The sequence below is a fragment of the Nothobranchius furzeri genome, chromosome 15 (genome assembly GCF_043380555.1).
Source record: "Nothobranchius furzeri strain GRZ-AD chromosome 15, NfurGRZ-RIMD1, whole genome shotgun sequence".
NCBI classification, from domain to species: domain Eukaryota; kingdom Metazoa; phylum Chordata; class Actinopteri; order Cyprinodontiformes; family Nothobranchiidae; genus Nothobranchius; species Nothobranchius furzeri.
Genome location: NC_091755.1, coordinates 39497268 through 39513868, shown reverse-complemented (window position 1 = coordinate 39513868; position 16601 = coordinate 39497268). Strand labels below are relative to the sequence as shown.

The following is a 16601-nucleotide window of genomic DNA, read 5'->3' as shown; positions in this document are numbered from 1 at the left end:
AAGAATGTTTTTCTAATCCATACCCCCTCATCATGGAAACTACACGTATGAGTTCATATGTTGCCGCATTTAAGTTGAAGGCCATCGATCTGGCAGTAAAGGAGGGAAACAGTGCTGCCGCACGTAAGCTTGGCATGAATGAATCCATGGTTCGGCGCTGGAGACGGCAGCGGGAAGAACTCATTCAAGCCAGCTTCACCCGGGATGATGACAGCAACACGGCCAGCGACACTGACATCGCCACAGAAAAGATATGTGACGAAGCTCTTCTGAGGCTGTTCAACTCCGACACTGAAGAAGAGGACTTTAATGGCTTTAGAGCGCAGGAGGAAGATGAGAGCGAATGACTTCTTCTGGTAGGCAAGTGTGTTTTATTTACTAACCAGGCGTGTTTAGTGTGCAGTTTTTATTTCATAACATCCAGGCCTTATTAATGCTGTGTCAGCGCTGTTCTTTTCTTCTAAACATGCAAATGACCGGTAATAACGTGTCAGTGCTGTTTTTATTTTATAACCATCCAGAAGTATGAATGCTATCAGTGCTGTTTTCTTTTCTAAACTTGCAGGCACGTTCACCCGTGTTTAAAATCCGTTTTGTTGAATTAAAACAATGACGAAAAACCTCCGTGTAGCGTCTTTCTGTCTAATTATCTTATGTTACGCCCGTACATGCGCTGTGCGCCAGAGACCTGCATGTGGCTGCTGCGCCGCGGCTTGTATTTGAGTGCGGCGTGTGTGTGTGTGTGTGTGTGTAGAAAACATTTTTTTTTTGTCGGTGCGGCTTATATTGAGGTGCGCTCTATAGTCCAGACATTACGGCAACTAATGAAGAGGCAGATTGTGGGCACAAAAAACACACAAAATCTGACAACTCAAACAAAAACTGAGCTCTATCATCATTCAGGACCTAAACCAGAAGCTGACTGACAGCATGTCAGGATGAATTATTCAGGTCCTGTAAAATAGATAATGAACACTACAAATAATGACCATTTGCTAAAATAAAGGACCGTAGAATGTTACATGGCATTTATCAATAGTGACATTAAAAAGCACTAAAGCATGACATTTCACGAAAACCAACACTAGTGTCCTTCTACAAACATTTGGCCACACGTTTATACTACACACCTGATTACAGTCGGGTAAATTAATCCCTTAAATTTTGAAGTTCAATGAATGCAATGGGGTTTTGTCCCATGGGCAGGACGCTGGAATGCTAATGGGGTTAAGCTAACCATTAGCATTAGCAGTTTCACCGCATGGTAGAAGCCCCTCCAGGCTTGTGTTGTCTGTGGAGATGAAACATCCACGTTGAAAGTCAGAAGTAGAGTCATGTTGCTGTTATCCAGTCTGGGGCGAGACACAAACATCAGGAAATAAGACTCCATAACCTGCCGTCTGAAGCTCAGGGGTGACGTGGACACCTTTTAGGACAGCAAAATGGTGCACTGGTATATTTGTTCCCCCCGAGAATGACTAACAAGGCATTCATTCCTTCTAGAGACCACTGAAAATGTATTGATTAAACCAGAAATATACTCGTTTAAACCTTAAAACTGCAGAATCAAATTTTGCAACAACTGAATTGGATTTACTGATTATAACTGGCTTTATTCTGGACCTGATATATGAATGAGTTCATTTTATTAGTGCTTTGAGATTTTCAGCGTGAACTGGTGCTTTAAAAACAATGTGAGTTTAACTAAATCGTTTTATTGCAACTCATGAATACACGTATATAAAATTGGTATTGCTGACAACAACCAAACATAAACACAACATATTTAAAATTTATGGCAGCCATGAAACTGTAATAATTGTAATAAGAAACACTCTGTTGTTAAATTCAAATAAACAACTGGATTGTTTTGTGTTTTAACCCCATAACTTCATTTTAATTTTTTTTACAAATTTGCACCTCCAAAAAAAAAAGCTAATAAAATGCGATTTTTCTATTTCCTCCTTGATGATAAAAAAAGATCTGAAATAGAAATGCAGCAAAATTTCTGCTCGACAACAACAAAACATAATTTCGTGCATCCTGAGGAGTCTTTATTGCAGGATTGTTGCTTTACGTTGCGTTTGTCTACAGAGTAACGACTAAGCCGTTACTCCAAGGGATCTCTGAACCTTGTTTTCTCCCGTTGTCAACGCCTTTCTCGCACAAACAGTTCTAGCATGATTTCATGCTGTAAGCAGATATCGGTGCAGTAGGTGGGACATTGGCGGTCACAGGAGGCTCAGCCCAAGGGAAACCCATCACCTGAGATGTTCTGAGCCCCGGAGATCAGTCAAGTCAGCCGAGTGAGCCGACCTGCGATAAACAAGGCCAGCGGACATTACAAAGAGTATTTTTTATTTGTTTTTAAGTTTCGTGCACAGGCAGATCAGCGCAAAAGGTCTAATTTTAGAAAACATAGATATGCTGCAATTCTTCTACTCTGATATTACCTGGGGACTAATGTGATTCACATGTGCACACGATATTGCACACAAACACATGCTCATACAACACAGGCCCCGCTAAAACACACACACACAAACACACACACACACACACACACACACACACACACACACACTTGAGTGTATCTTTGTATAAACACTAGAGAGAGTGGATGAAAGAGAGTGTCTGCCATGGATGCAGACAAGTTGCATTTGTCTTTTTCATGCTACGTCTCCGTGTGTGTGTGTGTGTGTGTGTGTGTGTGTGTGTGCTTTGGGGGGTGGGGTGGGGGGGTAGTGCGTTAGTCCCTCTTGGATGAGCACACACGGCTCAGGATGCGGCTGGGAGCATGAGTTCTGACCGTGAGGAGTATGACATGCTCTGTCAGAAAGCTGTAACCCTCCTTATTGACCTCTGCCTGCTCAACAGTACCGTGCTGGATCAGGACGCCTGTCAGGATTTCCTGTTGGCACTGACCAGTCAGGACTCGGACCACAAAGACGCAGGTAGGCGAGGATCTACAGCGCAGAGTGTACAAGGCAGCATGTGCTCCGTAAGGCGACATCTGCTCCCTGGAGGATGGCTATATAATTAATTTGTTGAATAATTTTTTTCTGTCCTGTTTATGTTTTTACTGCTATTGTCCTTATGTGTGAACTGTGGTGGAGGGTTCAGACAGAGTTTCCTGTTCCAAGCCATCAGGACACCCATGAGTTTTCAAAGTTATTTCGTCTCCTCAGTTTGAGCTTCTTTATCCTCAATGGATCAAATGTCAGCTGATGTCTGAAAAACAAGACGGAATTAGAATTTAATTTTGTGCGTTGGTAGCCAGCAAATGAACACGTGCAGCGGTTGTACAAAAGCAGAAGCATTCAGGGCTAATCTGCTAAGTTTCAGCACCCTGAATGAGATGTCTGACTTATTCACGAGGGCTGATTTACTCATCTGTTGCAGCCTCGTGGATCTGTTGCTCTGGCACATGTGAGCTCTTTAGGTACATTTCAACTGCAGCCTGTCAAGCAAAGCCTGAGTATTTTTACCATGTGTGTCGATAATTAAATTTACACCCTAAAAGGATTTATTTGTCTGTCTGTGTGTAAAATAGAAAGAATCAGGATGTACCAATCAAGACTCTTTGGCCCAATATCAATCCAAGTCATTCAGGATTATCTACTTGCATTAAATCTGAATCCAAGTCTTTAACTATATTGGTTTTTATTTATTTTACAATAAAAACATTAATGAATGAATAATTTTTGAATAATCTAAGAGCATTCTTAACAGACTTATTCTTGACAACATTGGTACCTTCCTGAGTGAACTATTATACTCAGGGCTGCTGCTGGTCCAGGCTAAAGAGGTGGTGGTGGTGGTGGGGGGTGGGGGGGGGGTGGGGGGGCTTTGCAAATTTCCTTGTTTGTGACATCACAAACGGGGCTTTTTGAAATGGCTCGTCTTAGGATGTAATTCCTGAAGCAAACACTGGCAGAAAACAGATGGACTTTTTGTTAGGTGTGGTGTGTTTATAGAGGCAGTGGAAACCCACCTTGCAGTGCAATAGGTGAGTTCTGCATAATACTATGTCCCCTTTAAAATTAATGCATGTGAGTTTTTATGGAGGATCACTGAGTAGGGAGACAGTATATTGACACAGGTTACAGGGTTTCTCATTATTCCCATTCACGGGTGTCTTAATGTCACAATATTTTATAATAATGTTTTAAAGAACAGCAGTTGCTTTGCCTGGGCTGCCACATTACCGTGGTGGAGGGGTTTGAGTGTCTCAATGATCCAAGGAGCTAAGTTGTCTGAGGCTTTATGCCTCTGGTAGGGTCACCCATGGCAAACAGGTCCTAGGTGAGGGATCAGACAAAGAGCAGCCCGAAGACCTCTTATGATGAATTATATAAATGGAAACCGTGTTCCCTCGCCCAGACGTGGGTCACTGGGGCCCCCCTCTGGAGCCAGGCCTGGAGGTGGGGCACTTTGGCGAGCGCCTGGTGGCCGGGCTTAGCCCAAAGAGGAAACGTGTGTCCCCCTTCCCATGGGCTCACCACTCGTGGGAGGGGCCAAAGGGGTCGGGTGCATTGTGTGACGAGTGGTTGTTGAGGGCGGGGACCTTGGCGGTCTGATCCTTGGCTACAGAAGCTGGCTCTTGGCACATGGAATGCCACCTCTCTGGTGGGGAGGGAGCCTGAGTTGGTGTGAGGTTGAGAGGTTCCGACTAGATATAGTCGGACTCACCTCAACGCATGGCTCTGGAACCAGTTTCCTTGAGAGGGGTTGGACTTTCTACCACTCTGGAGTTGCTCCCACTGACAGGCGCCGAGCAGGGGTGGGCATACTAGTTGCCCCCCATCTTGGTGCCTGTACGTTGGGGTTTACCCCAGTGAATGAGAGGGTAGCTTCCCTCCGCCTACGTGCGGGGGGATGGGTTCTGACTGTGGTCTGTACTTATGCACCAAACTACAGTTCAGACTACCCACCCTTTTTGGAGGCCTTGGAGGGGGTACTGGAGAGTGCTCCTTCCGGTGACTCCCTTGTTCTGCTGGGGGACTTTAACGCTCACGTGGGCAATGACAGCAAGACCTGGAGAGGTGTGGTTGGGAGGAATGCCCCCCGATCTGAATTCGAGTGGTGTTTTGTTATTGGACTTCTGTGCCAGTCATGGATTGTCCATAATGAACACCATGTTCAGACATAAAGGTGTCCATATGTGCTCTTGGCACCAGGATACCTTAGGCCGCAGCTCAATGATCGACTTTGTTGTTGTTTCATCTGACCTGCGGCCGCATGTCTTGGACACTCGGGTGAAGAGAGGGGTGGAGCTGTCAACTGACCACTACCTGGTGGTGACTTGGCTCAGATGGTGGGGGAGGATGCCAGTCAAACCAGGCAGGCCCAAACGTATCGCGAGGGTCTGCTGAGAACGTCTGGCAGAGTCTCCTGTCAGAAGATGCTTCAATTCCCACCTCCGACAGAACTTCCAAAATGTTCCGGGGGAGGAGGGGGGCATTGAGTCTGAATGTACCCTGTTCTGTGCCTCCATTGTTGAGGTGGCCGACCGGAGCTGTGGTTGCAGGATCATCGGTGCCTGTCGTGGTGGCAACCCCGAACCCGCTGGTGGACACCGGCGGCTAGGGATGCTGTCAAGCTGAAGAAAGAGTCCTATCAGGTCTTTTTGGCCTGTGGGACTCCAGAGGCAGCTGACGGGTACCGGCAGTCCGGTCGCCAAGGCAAACCCGGGCATGGGAGGAGTTCGGAGAGACCATGGAGCAACACTTCCATATGGCTTTGAAGAGTTTCTGGTCCACCATCCGACGCCTCAGGGGGAAAGCAGTTCGCTACCAACACTATCTGTAGTGGGGACGGTGTGCTGCTGACCTCTACTCAGGACATTGTGGATTGGTGGGCAGAATACTTTGAAGACCTCCTCAATCCCATCGACACGTCTTCCAGTGAGGAAGCAGAGTCTGGGAACTTTGGGTTGGCCTCTCAAATCTCTGGTGCTGAGGTCACTGAGGTGGTTAAAAAAGCTCCTCCGTGGCAAGGCTCCAGGGGTGGATGAGATCCGCCCGGAGTTCCTTAAGGCTCTGGATGTTGTGGGGCTGTGTTGGCTGACGAGGTTCTGCAATATTGCGTGGACATTGGGGGCAGTCCCACTGGACTGGCAGACCGGGGTGGTGGTCCCCTTATTTAAAAAGGGGGACTGCAGGGTGTGTTCCAACTACAGGGGGATCACATTCCTGAGCCTTCCTGGCAAGGTCTATTCAGGGGTTCTGGAGAGGAGGGTCCGTCGGATTGTTGAACCTCAGATTCAGGAGGAGCAATGTGTTTTCGCCCTGGCCGTGGAACACTGGACCAGCTACATACCCTTAGGGGGATCCTAGAGGGTGCGTGGGAATTTGCCCAACCAGTCTACATGTGTTTTGTGGATTTGGAGAAGGCGTTTGACCGCGTCCCTCGGGGGCCCTGTGGGGGGTGCTCTGGGAGTATGGGGTACCAGGCCCTCTGATACGGGCTGTTAGGTCCCTGCATGACCGGTGTTAGAGCTTGGTCCGCATTGCCTGCAGTAAGTCGGCTCGTTCCCAGTGAGACTTGGACTCCGCCAAGGCTGCCCTTTGTCACCGATTCTGTTCATAACCTTTATGGACAGGATTTCTAGGCGCAGCCAAGGTGTGGAGGGCATCCGTTTTGGTGGCCTGAGGGTCAGGTCTCTGCTTTTTGCAGATGATGTGGTCCTGTTGGCTTCATCAGAACGTGATCTTCAGCTTTCGTTGGAGCGGTCCACAGCCGAGTGTGAAGCAGCTAGGATGAGAATCAGCTCCTCTAAATCTGAGACCATGGTCTTGATTCGGAAAAGAGTAGAATGCCTTCTCCGGTTCAGGGATGAGGTCCTGCCCCAAGTGGAGGAGTTTAAGAATCTCGGGGTCTTGTTCACGAGTGAGGGAAAACTGGAGCGTGAGATCGATAGGCGGATTGGTGCTGCATCTGCAGTGATGCAGGCGTTGTACCGGTCTGTCATGGTGAAGAGAGAGTGGAGTCAGAAGGCGAAGCTCTCGATTTACCGGTCGATCTATGTTCCTTCCCTCACCTATGGTTATGAGCTTTGGGTAGTGACCGAAAGAAAGAGATGCCGGATACAAGCGGCCGAAATGAGTTTTCTCCAAAGAGTGGCTGGGCTCTCCCATAGATATAGGGTGAGAAGCTCGGTCATTCGGGAGGGGCTCGGAGTAGACCCGCTGCTCCTCCACATCGAGAGGAGCCAGTTGAGGTGGCTCGGGCATCTGGTCAGGATGCCTCCTGGATGCCTCCCTGGTGAGGTTTTCCTGGCACGTCCAACTGGGAGGAGACCTAAAGGTAGACCCAGGACACGGTGGAGGGACGATGTCTCTCACCTGGCCAGGGAACACCTTGGGATTCCCCCGGAGGAGCTGGCCCAAGTAGCTGGGGAGAGGGAAGTCTGGGCCTCTCGCCTTAGGCTACTGCCCCCGCGGCCCGACTCGGATAAGCGGATGAAAATGGATGGATGGATGGATGGCAGTTGCTTTTGGGGGCCACAGTTGCTAAAGGGTTAGGAGCTTGTCAAATGATTGGCGGGTTGTCGTGCCTTTGGGCAAAACACTTCACCCTCTTAACTTGCTAGTGGTGGTTGACGGGACCAGTGGTTGTGTGGCAGCATCGCTTTTGTCTGAGGGCAACTGTTGCTGCAACATAGCCCATCGCTGACAATGTGTGTGTTTGTGTGTGAGACATGTGCAATATGTGCCTTAAACACCAGCCAGTTACATTTAAAAAGGTGACAGCAGGTCTGTGCAGTTTTCTGACCTGCGTTAACTTTGTTGGAAACTAGAAACAAAGTGCAGGCAGATATAAAAGACAATAAACTCCTGTTATTTCTACTAAATTCACCTAACTCACCTGGTACCGGCATCATCACAGTACACAATCACGTCAATGCAATATTAAGTATGTGTTCAATACTTGTGCAGTTCTGGATCTATATTAGTATGTCTGTGTCTTTCATGCTGCATATTTCTAGAAACCCAAGTTTCTATTTGTTGTTTTTAAGGGTCAAAGGTTACAATGATAGCTTACTGCCTTTATGTGTTTACCTGTAATCTTATTATTCTTCTTCTTCTTCCTTTTCTCTAAGTTTATGTGCCGCTGTAGCAGGCACTGTGGGATTAATACAGACTATTCCATTCTATTTTATTTTTATTCTATTCTATTCTATTCTATTGTATTCTATTCTATTCTTCATGTTGAAACATGGTTTTCTATCCCAAAACTAGCTTGGTAAAAGTCTAACTAATTTAGAGGTAGTGCCTACAACCTTTTCATTGGTTAATCTTCTTCACCTCACCTTTAGCTCCTGATTAAATGGTTCCTTCTCTGGTCCTACAAAGAGTTGTTGCCACATTCTGGCACGATTGATGTTAGACCAGAGAGAGTAGGTCAACAATAGAGATCAGGAGCTGAGTGTTGCTATAATTATCCAAAAGGGTTCAATGACAAAGTACCTTGAGCGGAACCCCAGCGTGGCAATATGATTACCATGAGTAGCTTCCTGAACCGCCAATGTTTGGAGACATACAGGCTGCCAGCTTCAGGACTGATGAGTTAACAGCTAGTCTGATTGAAGCCAAGATCAAAGCTGATTACTCCCATTCTAAAACATCTCTAATCTCCTGTCCATGAAGTTATTTTATTGGCAAGTGATAAACTTGTAGGGCCTTTCAGAGTCAGACGACTCCAAAGTGCTTTCCACTACAGTGTATCACTCACTCACACATTCACACACACTGGTGGTGATGACTTGCATCCTAGCCACAGCTGCCCTGGGCCACACTGACAGAGGCAAGGCTGTTGAGCACAGGTGCCACCGGTCCCTCTGACCACCACCAGCAGACAAAGGGAGAGAAGGGCCAAAGAACACAACAGCAGCATTCTCTGGTGGGAGCCGGGATCGATTCTGCAACCCTCAGATCACTGGACAAGCCACTCTACCTCCTGAGCCACTGCTGCGGCAATTATTAACCTTCACGCTCCCATTGTTTTTTGCTTAGCACTGTTATGATGCCAGTACTCGTAACAAGTTGTTGTGATACTGATGTCAGGGACAGGCAGACAACCAGATGCTTCTATCGTATCTATCGGAGGGCAACCTCAGTAGAGAAGGAAATGTACTATCAGAAGGATTCTAGGCCAAACAAAGCATAGAAATGCTTGTCTGGTCCCAGTGGTTTGTGCCAGTGAAGGCTAGATTTATGGAAAGCTAAATGTATCTTAATGCATTTATGGAAAGCCGATTGGAACAAATCTGTTTTGGAACACACTCTGGTGGTAATGTCAAATACAGAATCAGGGGATTTTATAAACGCTAACAGCTTTATCGTTGCAAATAGCTTGTACCTGTCTGAAGCAGTCTCAGGATGGGAGGCAGGGGAAGCGCTGGATTGGTGACCAGTCCATCACTGTGACACACAGAAACACACAACCTGCCACACACACCTGGGAAGTTTCCAGTTATCCTAACATGCATGCATCTGATCTTTCTAATCAAATCAAATCAAACTTTATTTATATGGTAGTTTTCATGCAAAGCAAGCAACACAAAGTGCTTAACAGATTTAAATGGCCCATGTAACCCACATTCCCTCGCTTTCCCACACTTAAAACAATTACGACAGTTTCACCTCCCAATCCACAAACCATTCCCAAGCACGCGTGCGTGCGCACACACACACACACACACACACACCATCACACACACACACCCCCACACACACACACACGCACGCACGCACGCACACACACACACACTCGTACACATAACACATTAGAAGACCACAGTAAACACTAGGCTGAGCTCAGATTGGACAGGTAACGAAAGACCCGCCATCAAGGGAGCCATCTGCCTCGACAGCAGCAGATCCACGGCAGCAGCCAAGACACCTTTGGTAGTACCCAGCGTAAACCACATGCTTAAGCCTTTAAACCAGGGGTGTCAAACTCATTTTAGCTCAGGGGCCACATTGCGAGAAATCTAGTCCCAAGTGGGCCGAACCGGTAAATAAAAAGCAACTTCAGATTGTTTTCTTTGTTTTAATACAATCAGTATAAAACAAGGCTGGAGCCGTAGGACAATGTATCCAAAATAGTACAAGTACAACACCTGAAGTGTACTTGAAAATTTGAAAAAAAAAAAAATAAAAAATCAATAAATAAAAAAAACATTCCTTAGTGATTCCAAAGAGCTTACAGATCACATGGCTAGATCAGTTCCATGCAGCACATAAAGTATATGTGACTCATTTTACTTTACATCTTTTAGCTTTCACCAGCACATCAGTATCAGAAGTCACATCCTGAGTGGCGGCCATCTTCAGGTTGTGATTCACGTTCTTGTGTGAGCCTTGAGCGCAGCTTTGTTTTATTTATACTCATTACAGAGAAAACTTGCTCACAAAGATGAGTTTATTTTCACTCTACATTGTAAAGTATGAAAATAAAGTTTACACAACCATCTCGCGGGCCAGATTTAACCTGCTTGTGGGCCGGATCCGGCCCGCGGGCCGCATATTTGACACCCCTGCCTTAAACCATATTCAACATAAAGGTTGATAAAATAGCATGGACTGCTACTACCGTTTGTAGACCGGAGTCATTTAAGAATGCAGTAACGCTTTAACCATAGCTGCATTTCAGCTAGCTGTTATCCGTCTCGCAGGATCAAAAACATTCTCTGAACAAGTGCAGTTCAGCTGGGATAAAATACCAGTTATTAGTAACTTTTATTCAGAAACAGTTTCCCAAACGTGGGAAAAATAACTTTATTCCAACTAACGTTGATTGAGTTTAGATGGAACACATTCAATTTAACATTTTATTCTGACGCACATAGACGGTTTGAGCAGAATCTAATTGAAGATAAAGCTGGCTTCCCGGAGCTAAGATAGCAGGATAACATTTGAATATGTGACCTATTTCCTTCTGATCACAGATACTTAGCATGAAAACTGGAAAAAGGCTATTTTAACAGTAGAAAATCAACTTTACCTTTTTGAAAGCATAGGATGCCTATCAGAAAGCACAATTTATACGTATTACATCATCTGCTCAGAATTCAAATCTGTAAATGTCTTCTTTCTGGTCCTGATTTGAGGTTGCTGTCCTGAGCTGGGTCTGCAGGTGCCCTGCTACAAGCAAATATTATTTGTGGCTGCTTCTTGAGGATTTTTCTGTTCTCAGAGTTCATGTCACACCATTCCTGACCACATCCACCGTCACCTCACATCATCCTCAGCTGAGGATTTGACCATACATCACAGTGCCAGTGGCATCCTCCACTGAGCTGTGGGGACACTAAATGCCACTGCATGTTAGGAAGCCACTGATTCAAATTCTCCCTGCCACGTGGACGCTAAAGACAAGCTGCTTCTCATAATGCTGGCGCATGTGTGGGTGGGGGTTGCAGAAAACGTCGTCTTGCATGTAGTCTCTCCACAACCGTGCAGGCTTCCCACAGAGCGCATTTAGGGATCATACTGGAGGAAAAAAACAGATGTTGGAATTAGATGTTTTATATAGGTTCTGAACAATGTAAAAATCCAAATCTTCACCACACGACACAAATGCAAACATGGAACTCAAAGTTTATTGTTTTCATCCACTTGAGTCATAAATGGAGATTGAAAAAGAACATTTTTTGAAATGCTCTGACAACCCCCCGTTACGTTGTCTGCTGTTTTTCATGTTTTGGGAAACTAAGAAACAAGAAGAATAAAGTTTCTACACATTCATCCGTTCATTCTTTCAACTAGTTTATGATGTTTTGGCAGCTTTGGTTCCCACTCTAGTCTAACTGTGCAACACTTTTATGTTCGTGTTCTGAGACAAGCTTTCTCCAAGGATGCCAGTACAACATGTAACACGCTCTAAACGCTGTAATAGTTGCTATTTGCATGTAAATTACTGCTGAAGGGGTGAGATTAACATGACTGCTGCTTAAAAAAGAAACCAAAACGCTGCAGCGTTTCCTTCCAGCAGGAGAAGGTTATCATGTAATTCCCAAACAAAGGATTTGTGTTCTGAAAGCGGTTTGGATTTCAGGTTCTTCCTTTCATCCTTTTGGTCTTTGTGCCGACTTTCTCTTCCCACTACTGAAGTAAATGATTCCATTAAAATACTTTAATGGTTAAAGTAGTTAAGTTTAGAAATGCATGAATATTAACTTGTAATCTACTTGTAATAGAGCTGCTCTACACCTAAGGCCGATTTAGAAACAGCAATGAACCGAAGCGTTTTTGGTCTGTCGAAGGAAACCAAAGTCTCGCTATGAGCCACATTACTAAACCAGAAACATAGTCTTTACTATCCATCCATCCATCCATCCATCCATCCATCCATCCATCCATCCATCCATCCATCCATCATCCATCCATCATCCATCCATCCATCCATCCACCCACCCACCCACCCACCCATCCATCAATCCATCCATCCATCCATCCATCCATCATCCATCCACCTATCCATCCATCCATCCATCCACCCACCCATCCATCCATCCATCCATCCATCATCCATCCACCTATCCATCCATCCATCCATTCATCCACCCACCCACCCATCCATCCATCCATCCATCCATCCAGCCACCCACCCACCCATCCAGCCACCCACCCACCCACCCACCCATCCATCCATCCATCCATCCATCCACCCACCCATCCATCCATCCATCCATCCATCCATCCACCCACCCATCCATCCATCCATCCATCCACCCACACACCCACCCACCCATCCATCCATCCATCCATCATCCTCTTATCTGGAGTCAGGTCGTGGGAGCAGCAGCCTAAGAAGAGAGGGCCAGACTTCCCTCTCCACAGCTACTTGGGCCAGCTCCTCCGGGGGAATCCCAAGGCGTTCCCTGGCCAGCTGAGAGACATAGTTGCTCCAGCGTGTCCTGGGTCTCCCTTTAGGCCTCCTCCTGGAGATTCAAAACATTTCATTTCAAGGTGTTTAGTAGATGAAGAGGTTTTTTTTCTTGTATGGTGCCTTCAAAAAGGTGCTTCACAGTAATAATCTCATAGTAATTTATGTCACATTAACAGACTAAATAACAATGCTTCAACCTGTCCAGCATCCAAAACAATCTATACATTTTTACTGATTGATATTTATAATTATCATTATGTGGAAAAACAATGTGTTTATTACCAAAAATAGCCTTTTTATATTCCTTTGTAATAGTACTGATAGAGAAGAGAGCCTTAAGTGATTCCCACAGACCCCCTTAAATGAGGCTGCTAGCTAACATGCTACATTGCTCACCTTCTTGAGGTTCATTGGGTTGTGAGGGGACACCTGCTGACAGATCATCAGCTGCTGATTCTATAGGGACAAGGACAACATCCCATTTACCATAATTAGATGAAACATAGTTCCTCTTACTGTGGATATCAGAGCTAGCTAACAGGTTGAATTTAACCACTCAACCAAACCCACCTTTCTGTGAGGAAAAACTGTGTGACATACTGACGCCCTCTCTTCTGCCTGTCCTCTTTCTCCTTTCTTTCTTCGACCCAGACTTTGTTTTTGCAAACGTAGTTTTACTGGAGACTTGGCGCACTCTGCTGTCTGACTGCTGCGTGAGCTGGCTTTGCCTGCTACACGCCCCTTGGCCAGGTGGACTGTGCCATTTTATGCCATTGGAGGGGGGGTGTTCCAGTTAATTAGTCAAAATAAAGTAGGGACCTCTGAATAAATATACATTTCATAAATACTAAAAGATTGTTTAATGTCTTAAATGAGAAAAAATACTGCAAAGTAAAGTACTTGTGATTTTTAAACTACATTTTTTTATTCAATTTTGAAACTTTTTTGGGCCCCTGACAGCTGTGGGCCCTTAGAATCTTCCTAATCTTTCACCGCTGTACGGCGCCCCTGGCTGTAAGGCTGGGATCAACTGACGACACCCGGTCGAACTAGCTACAAGCTAACCTGAAGCTAACCCAAAGCTAACGTGGAGGTGGGAGCTAAGCTAATGGAGGTAGCAACCTAGCTACAACCGGAGTTAACTGTGCACAACACTAGAGCTTCTGAGTCAGAGGTACGCCGGGCTGACCGCTGGGTAACACCGGGTGGAACACAGAGGTCTCCCAAAAGCTGCTGAAAGCCGGCAGCCCGCGCAGCAGACAGAAGCCGCGATCAGACAGAGATGCGGGGAGGGGAGAAACGGGTGGAAAACATCGGTCTCCCGAGAGCTCCACAAGCCGATAGTAGGAACTCAGCTCCACCAACATGTTATATTTCAACCCATTTTCTTAAGTGCAGCATTATGTTAAATGCACTGGGTTTTACCCTATTACATTTAAATTTCATGGTTAAACAGTACATGTTAAAATCTAAGCTCAGCTCGGCAGTGACCTAAAATACATACATATAATTTTACTTACCGAAAAAAATGAAGTGGAGACTCCTTGGACGCTCTATTAGTGCAATTAATGCCACAGCAAGTCATTTTGTCCAACAATTGCACAAATAATATCCAAACAAGAATACACACACAGAGACTCAAAATCCCGGAGCAGTTTCCAGGCCAGACTGAGGCTCTATTGAGGCCTTTCCACGGAGCTAGCTCTGTGGTCACGTGGGTCTGATGCTCATTAATTATACAGAATTTTAGGCTTTTAATACACTTAAACAGAAGAGTGAGACAAAAATTCACCCCCCTCAGAGTTGTCATGAGTGTAAACTAGATAATTTAAACCAAAAACATGTTTTGGTACCAGGCTGTAAACATGTTTATTTCTGCTGTGAAATTGGTATTTTTAACATGGGAGTCAATGAGGATTTGCTCGCTTCTGACACCAGCCCCTAGTGGATGAGGGCGGAACAGCAATTTTTGGTACTTCCGGGTTGGCCTCAATTTTTGAGCCGCATTGTGGGGGCCTGCCCCCCCCCACACACGCACACGGCCGACACCGAAATGTTACGTGCACTATTACCACCTTCCGCGCTCTCACGGCAGCAAAACAGTTGGCGAATGTAACCCGCCCCCCCTACCCCACCACCCCGCGCCTCGGCTGGGAAATTTTCTAGGGAAAACACTGAGAAAACATTTGATGTATTATTACTTTAGAAATAATAATATCATTTATTTTGCATTCTAATTACCTAACATCCCCCTCAAAAAAATAAAAAAATAAATTCTGCGTGTGTGTGTGTGTGTGTGTGTGTTATGCTGCAGCAGCGGAGTAACTCCTCAGCAGCATACACTGATTATGATGAAATGAAAACAAATGATTAGAAAGCCTCGGGGCTTCAATTCCCTCCTCCTGATGTGGCGGAAAGATAATAACGACCTAATATTTGCATACAGAGCACTCTGATTGTGTTCCGATCAAGCTTAACTCTGCTCACCTGATAGAAGCAACAATTGTATTAAACCAGATAAATAAAAGCTCTGATCAGTGTCTGAGTCTGCTGAGTGAACATTTCCTGCAGATCAGGCTCCTGTCTCCGATATTGATATTAACTCCATAGCCCTGATAGAGGTTACAAAGCTCATTCCTTTAGCCCGTGTTGCCCCTAAACGGCCAAACACACCTTTCACCCCTCCTCCAAGCTAACCACCTCATTTCTAATCCTCTCTCATTATCAGCCACAGCTTCAGGTGTGTGGGCCTGAATTGACGGAGCTTATTTTTGATCACATCATTCCTCTCGAGCTTGTCTCATCTCCAGGTTTATTAGGCTACACCTTGGCCAGAGGAGGACATTAGCATCTGCAGATCATTTAAGTTCCCGCTGGCTCGCACAGCCGGCGCCGGTGATATTTGCGGGAACGGGTGGTGCATTGCAGGTTGAATCCTAAACAGAAAAACAAGAACATCAAATTAACCGTGCTGTGGAGATTAGCCGAACCGCTGTGCCTTTCAATAATTCATACCCACTTTCTACTGCCTTGGCATTTTATTGATACAACCTTTCACTGTAGACCACAGGAGACGGCCCGCTCCTGCTGTGTGAGATAACACACTGAAAAGCGTCCATCTCAGCTGTCATGGCACGACCAAACACTGGTCCTCAAAGGCTTGTGCTAGTGTGACCACACTCATTAAAATAACAAAAACAAGCACAATTCTGCACCTTTTGGAACATTTGTGTAGCTTACCGTTACCACCTGAACACGAGGGGAGGCTTTTCGTTTTTCTCCTGAACGGTAGGAGGCAGAAATAATGATAACCCACCTGGAACACATTTTTCATTAAAATGAATGCTCAAAAGATAAACGTCATGGCTTGAATACAGATTAGCCTCTCTGAGAACAGCATTATGAACGAAAATGGAACCTTGCCTTAATTCGAAACCTCTCAGGGGAAGAAGAAATGCCTCCAGGAGCTAATTTTAGACAACGTTACGATCTCCCTGGCTGAACATATGTAGAAGTTCAATGGATAGAGCCATGTCCATGAATAATGGATAGAAATGTTCCTCCTGGACATGATCCAGGCAGCAGGACTCTGTCACCTGTCTGTTACCTCTCTTCTGTGCCCCCTGCTAGGGGGATCGTACAAAATGCTGTTATTAATATTAAAAACATAGGAGATTGAGTCATTTCTAATATGTGCTTCTTCC

At 45.6% G+C, this 16601-nt stretch overlaps 1 protein-coding gene across 1 annotated transcript in view; it reads left to right on the top strand.

Moving 5' to 3' along the window:
* The first annotated feature begins 2744 nt into the window (after window positions 1-2744).
* syt6a (synaptotagmin VIa) overlaps window positions 2745-16601 on the top strand; it is a 125194-nt gene continuing 111337 nt past the window's right edge. Inside the window, exon 1 of the mRNA XM_054744571.2 lies at window positions 2745-2954. Within this exon, the coding sequence (XP_054600546.1) occupies window positions 2798-2954 (157 nt within the window). The 5' untranslated portion in view covers window positions 2745-2797. The remainder of the gene's footprint in view (window positions 2955-16601) is intronic.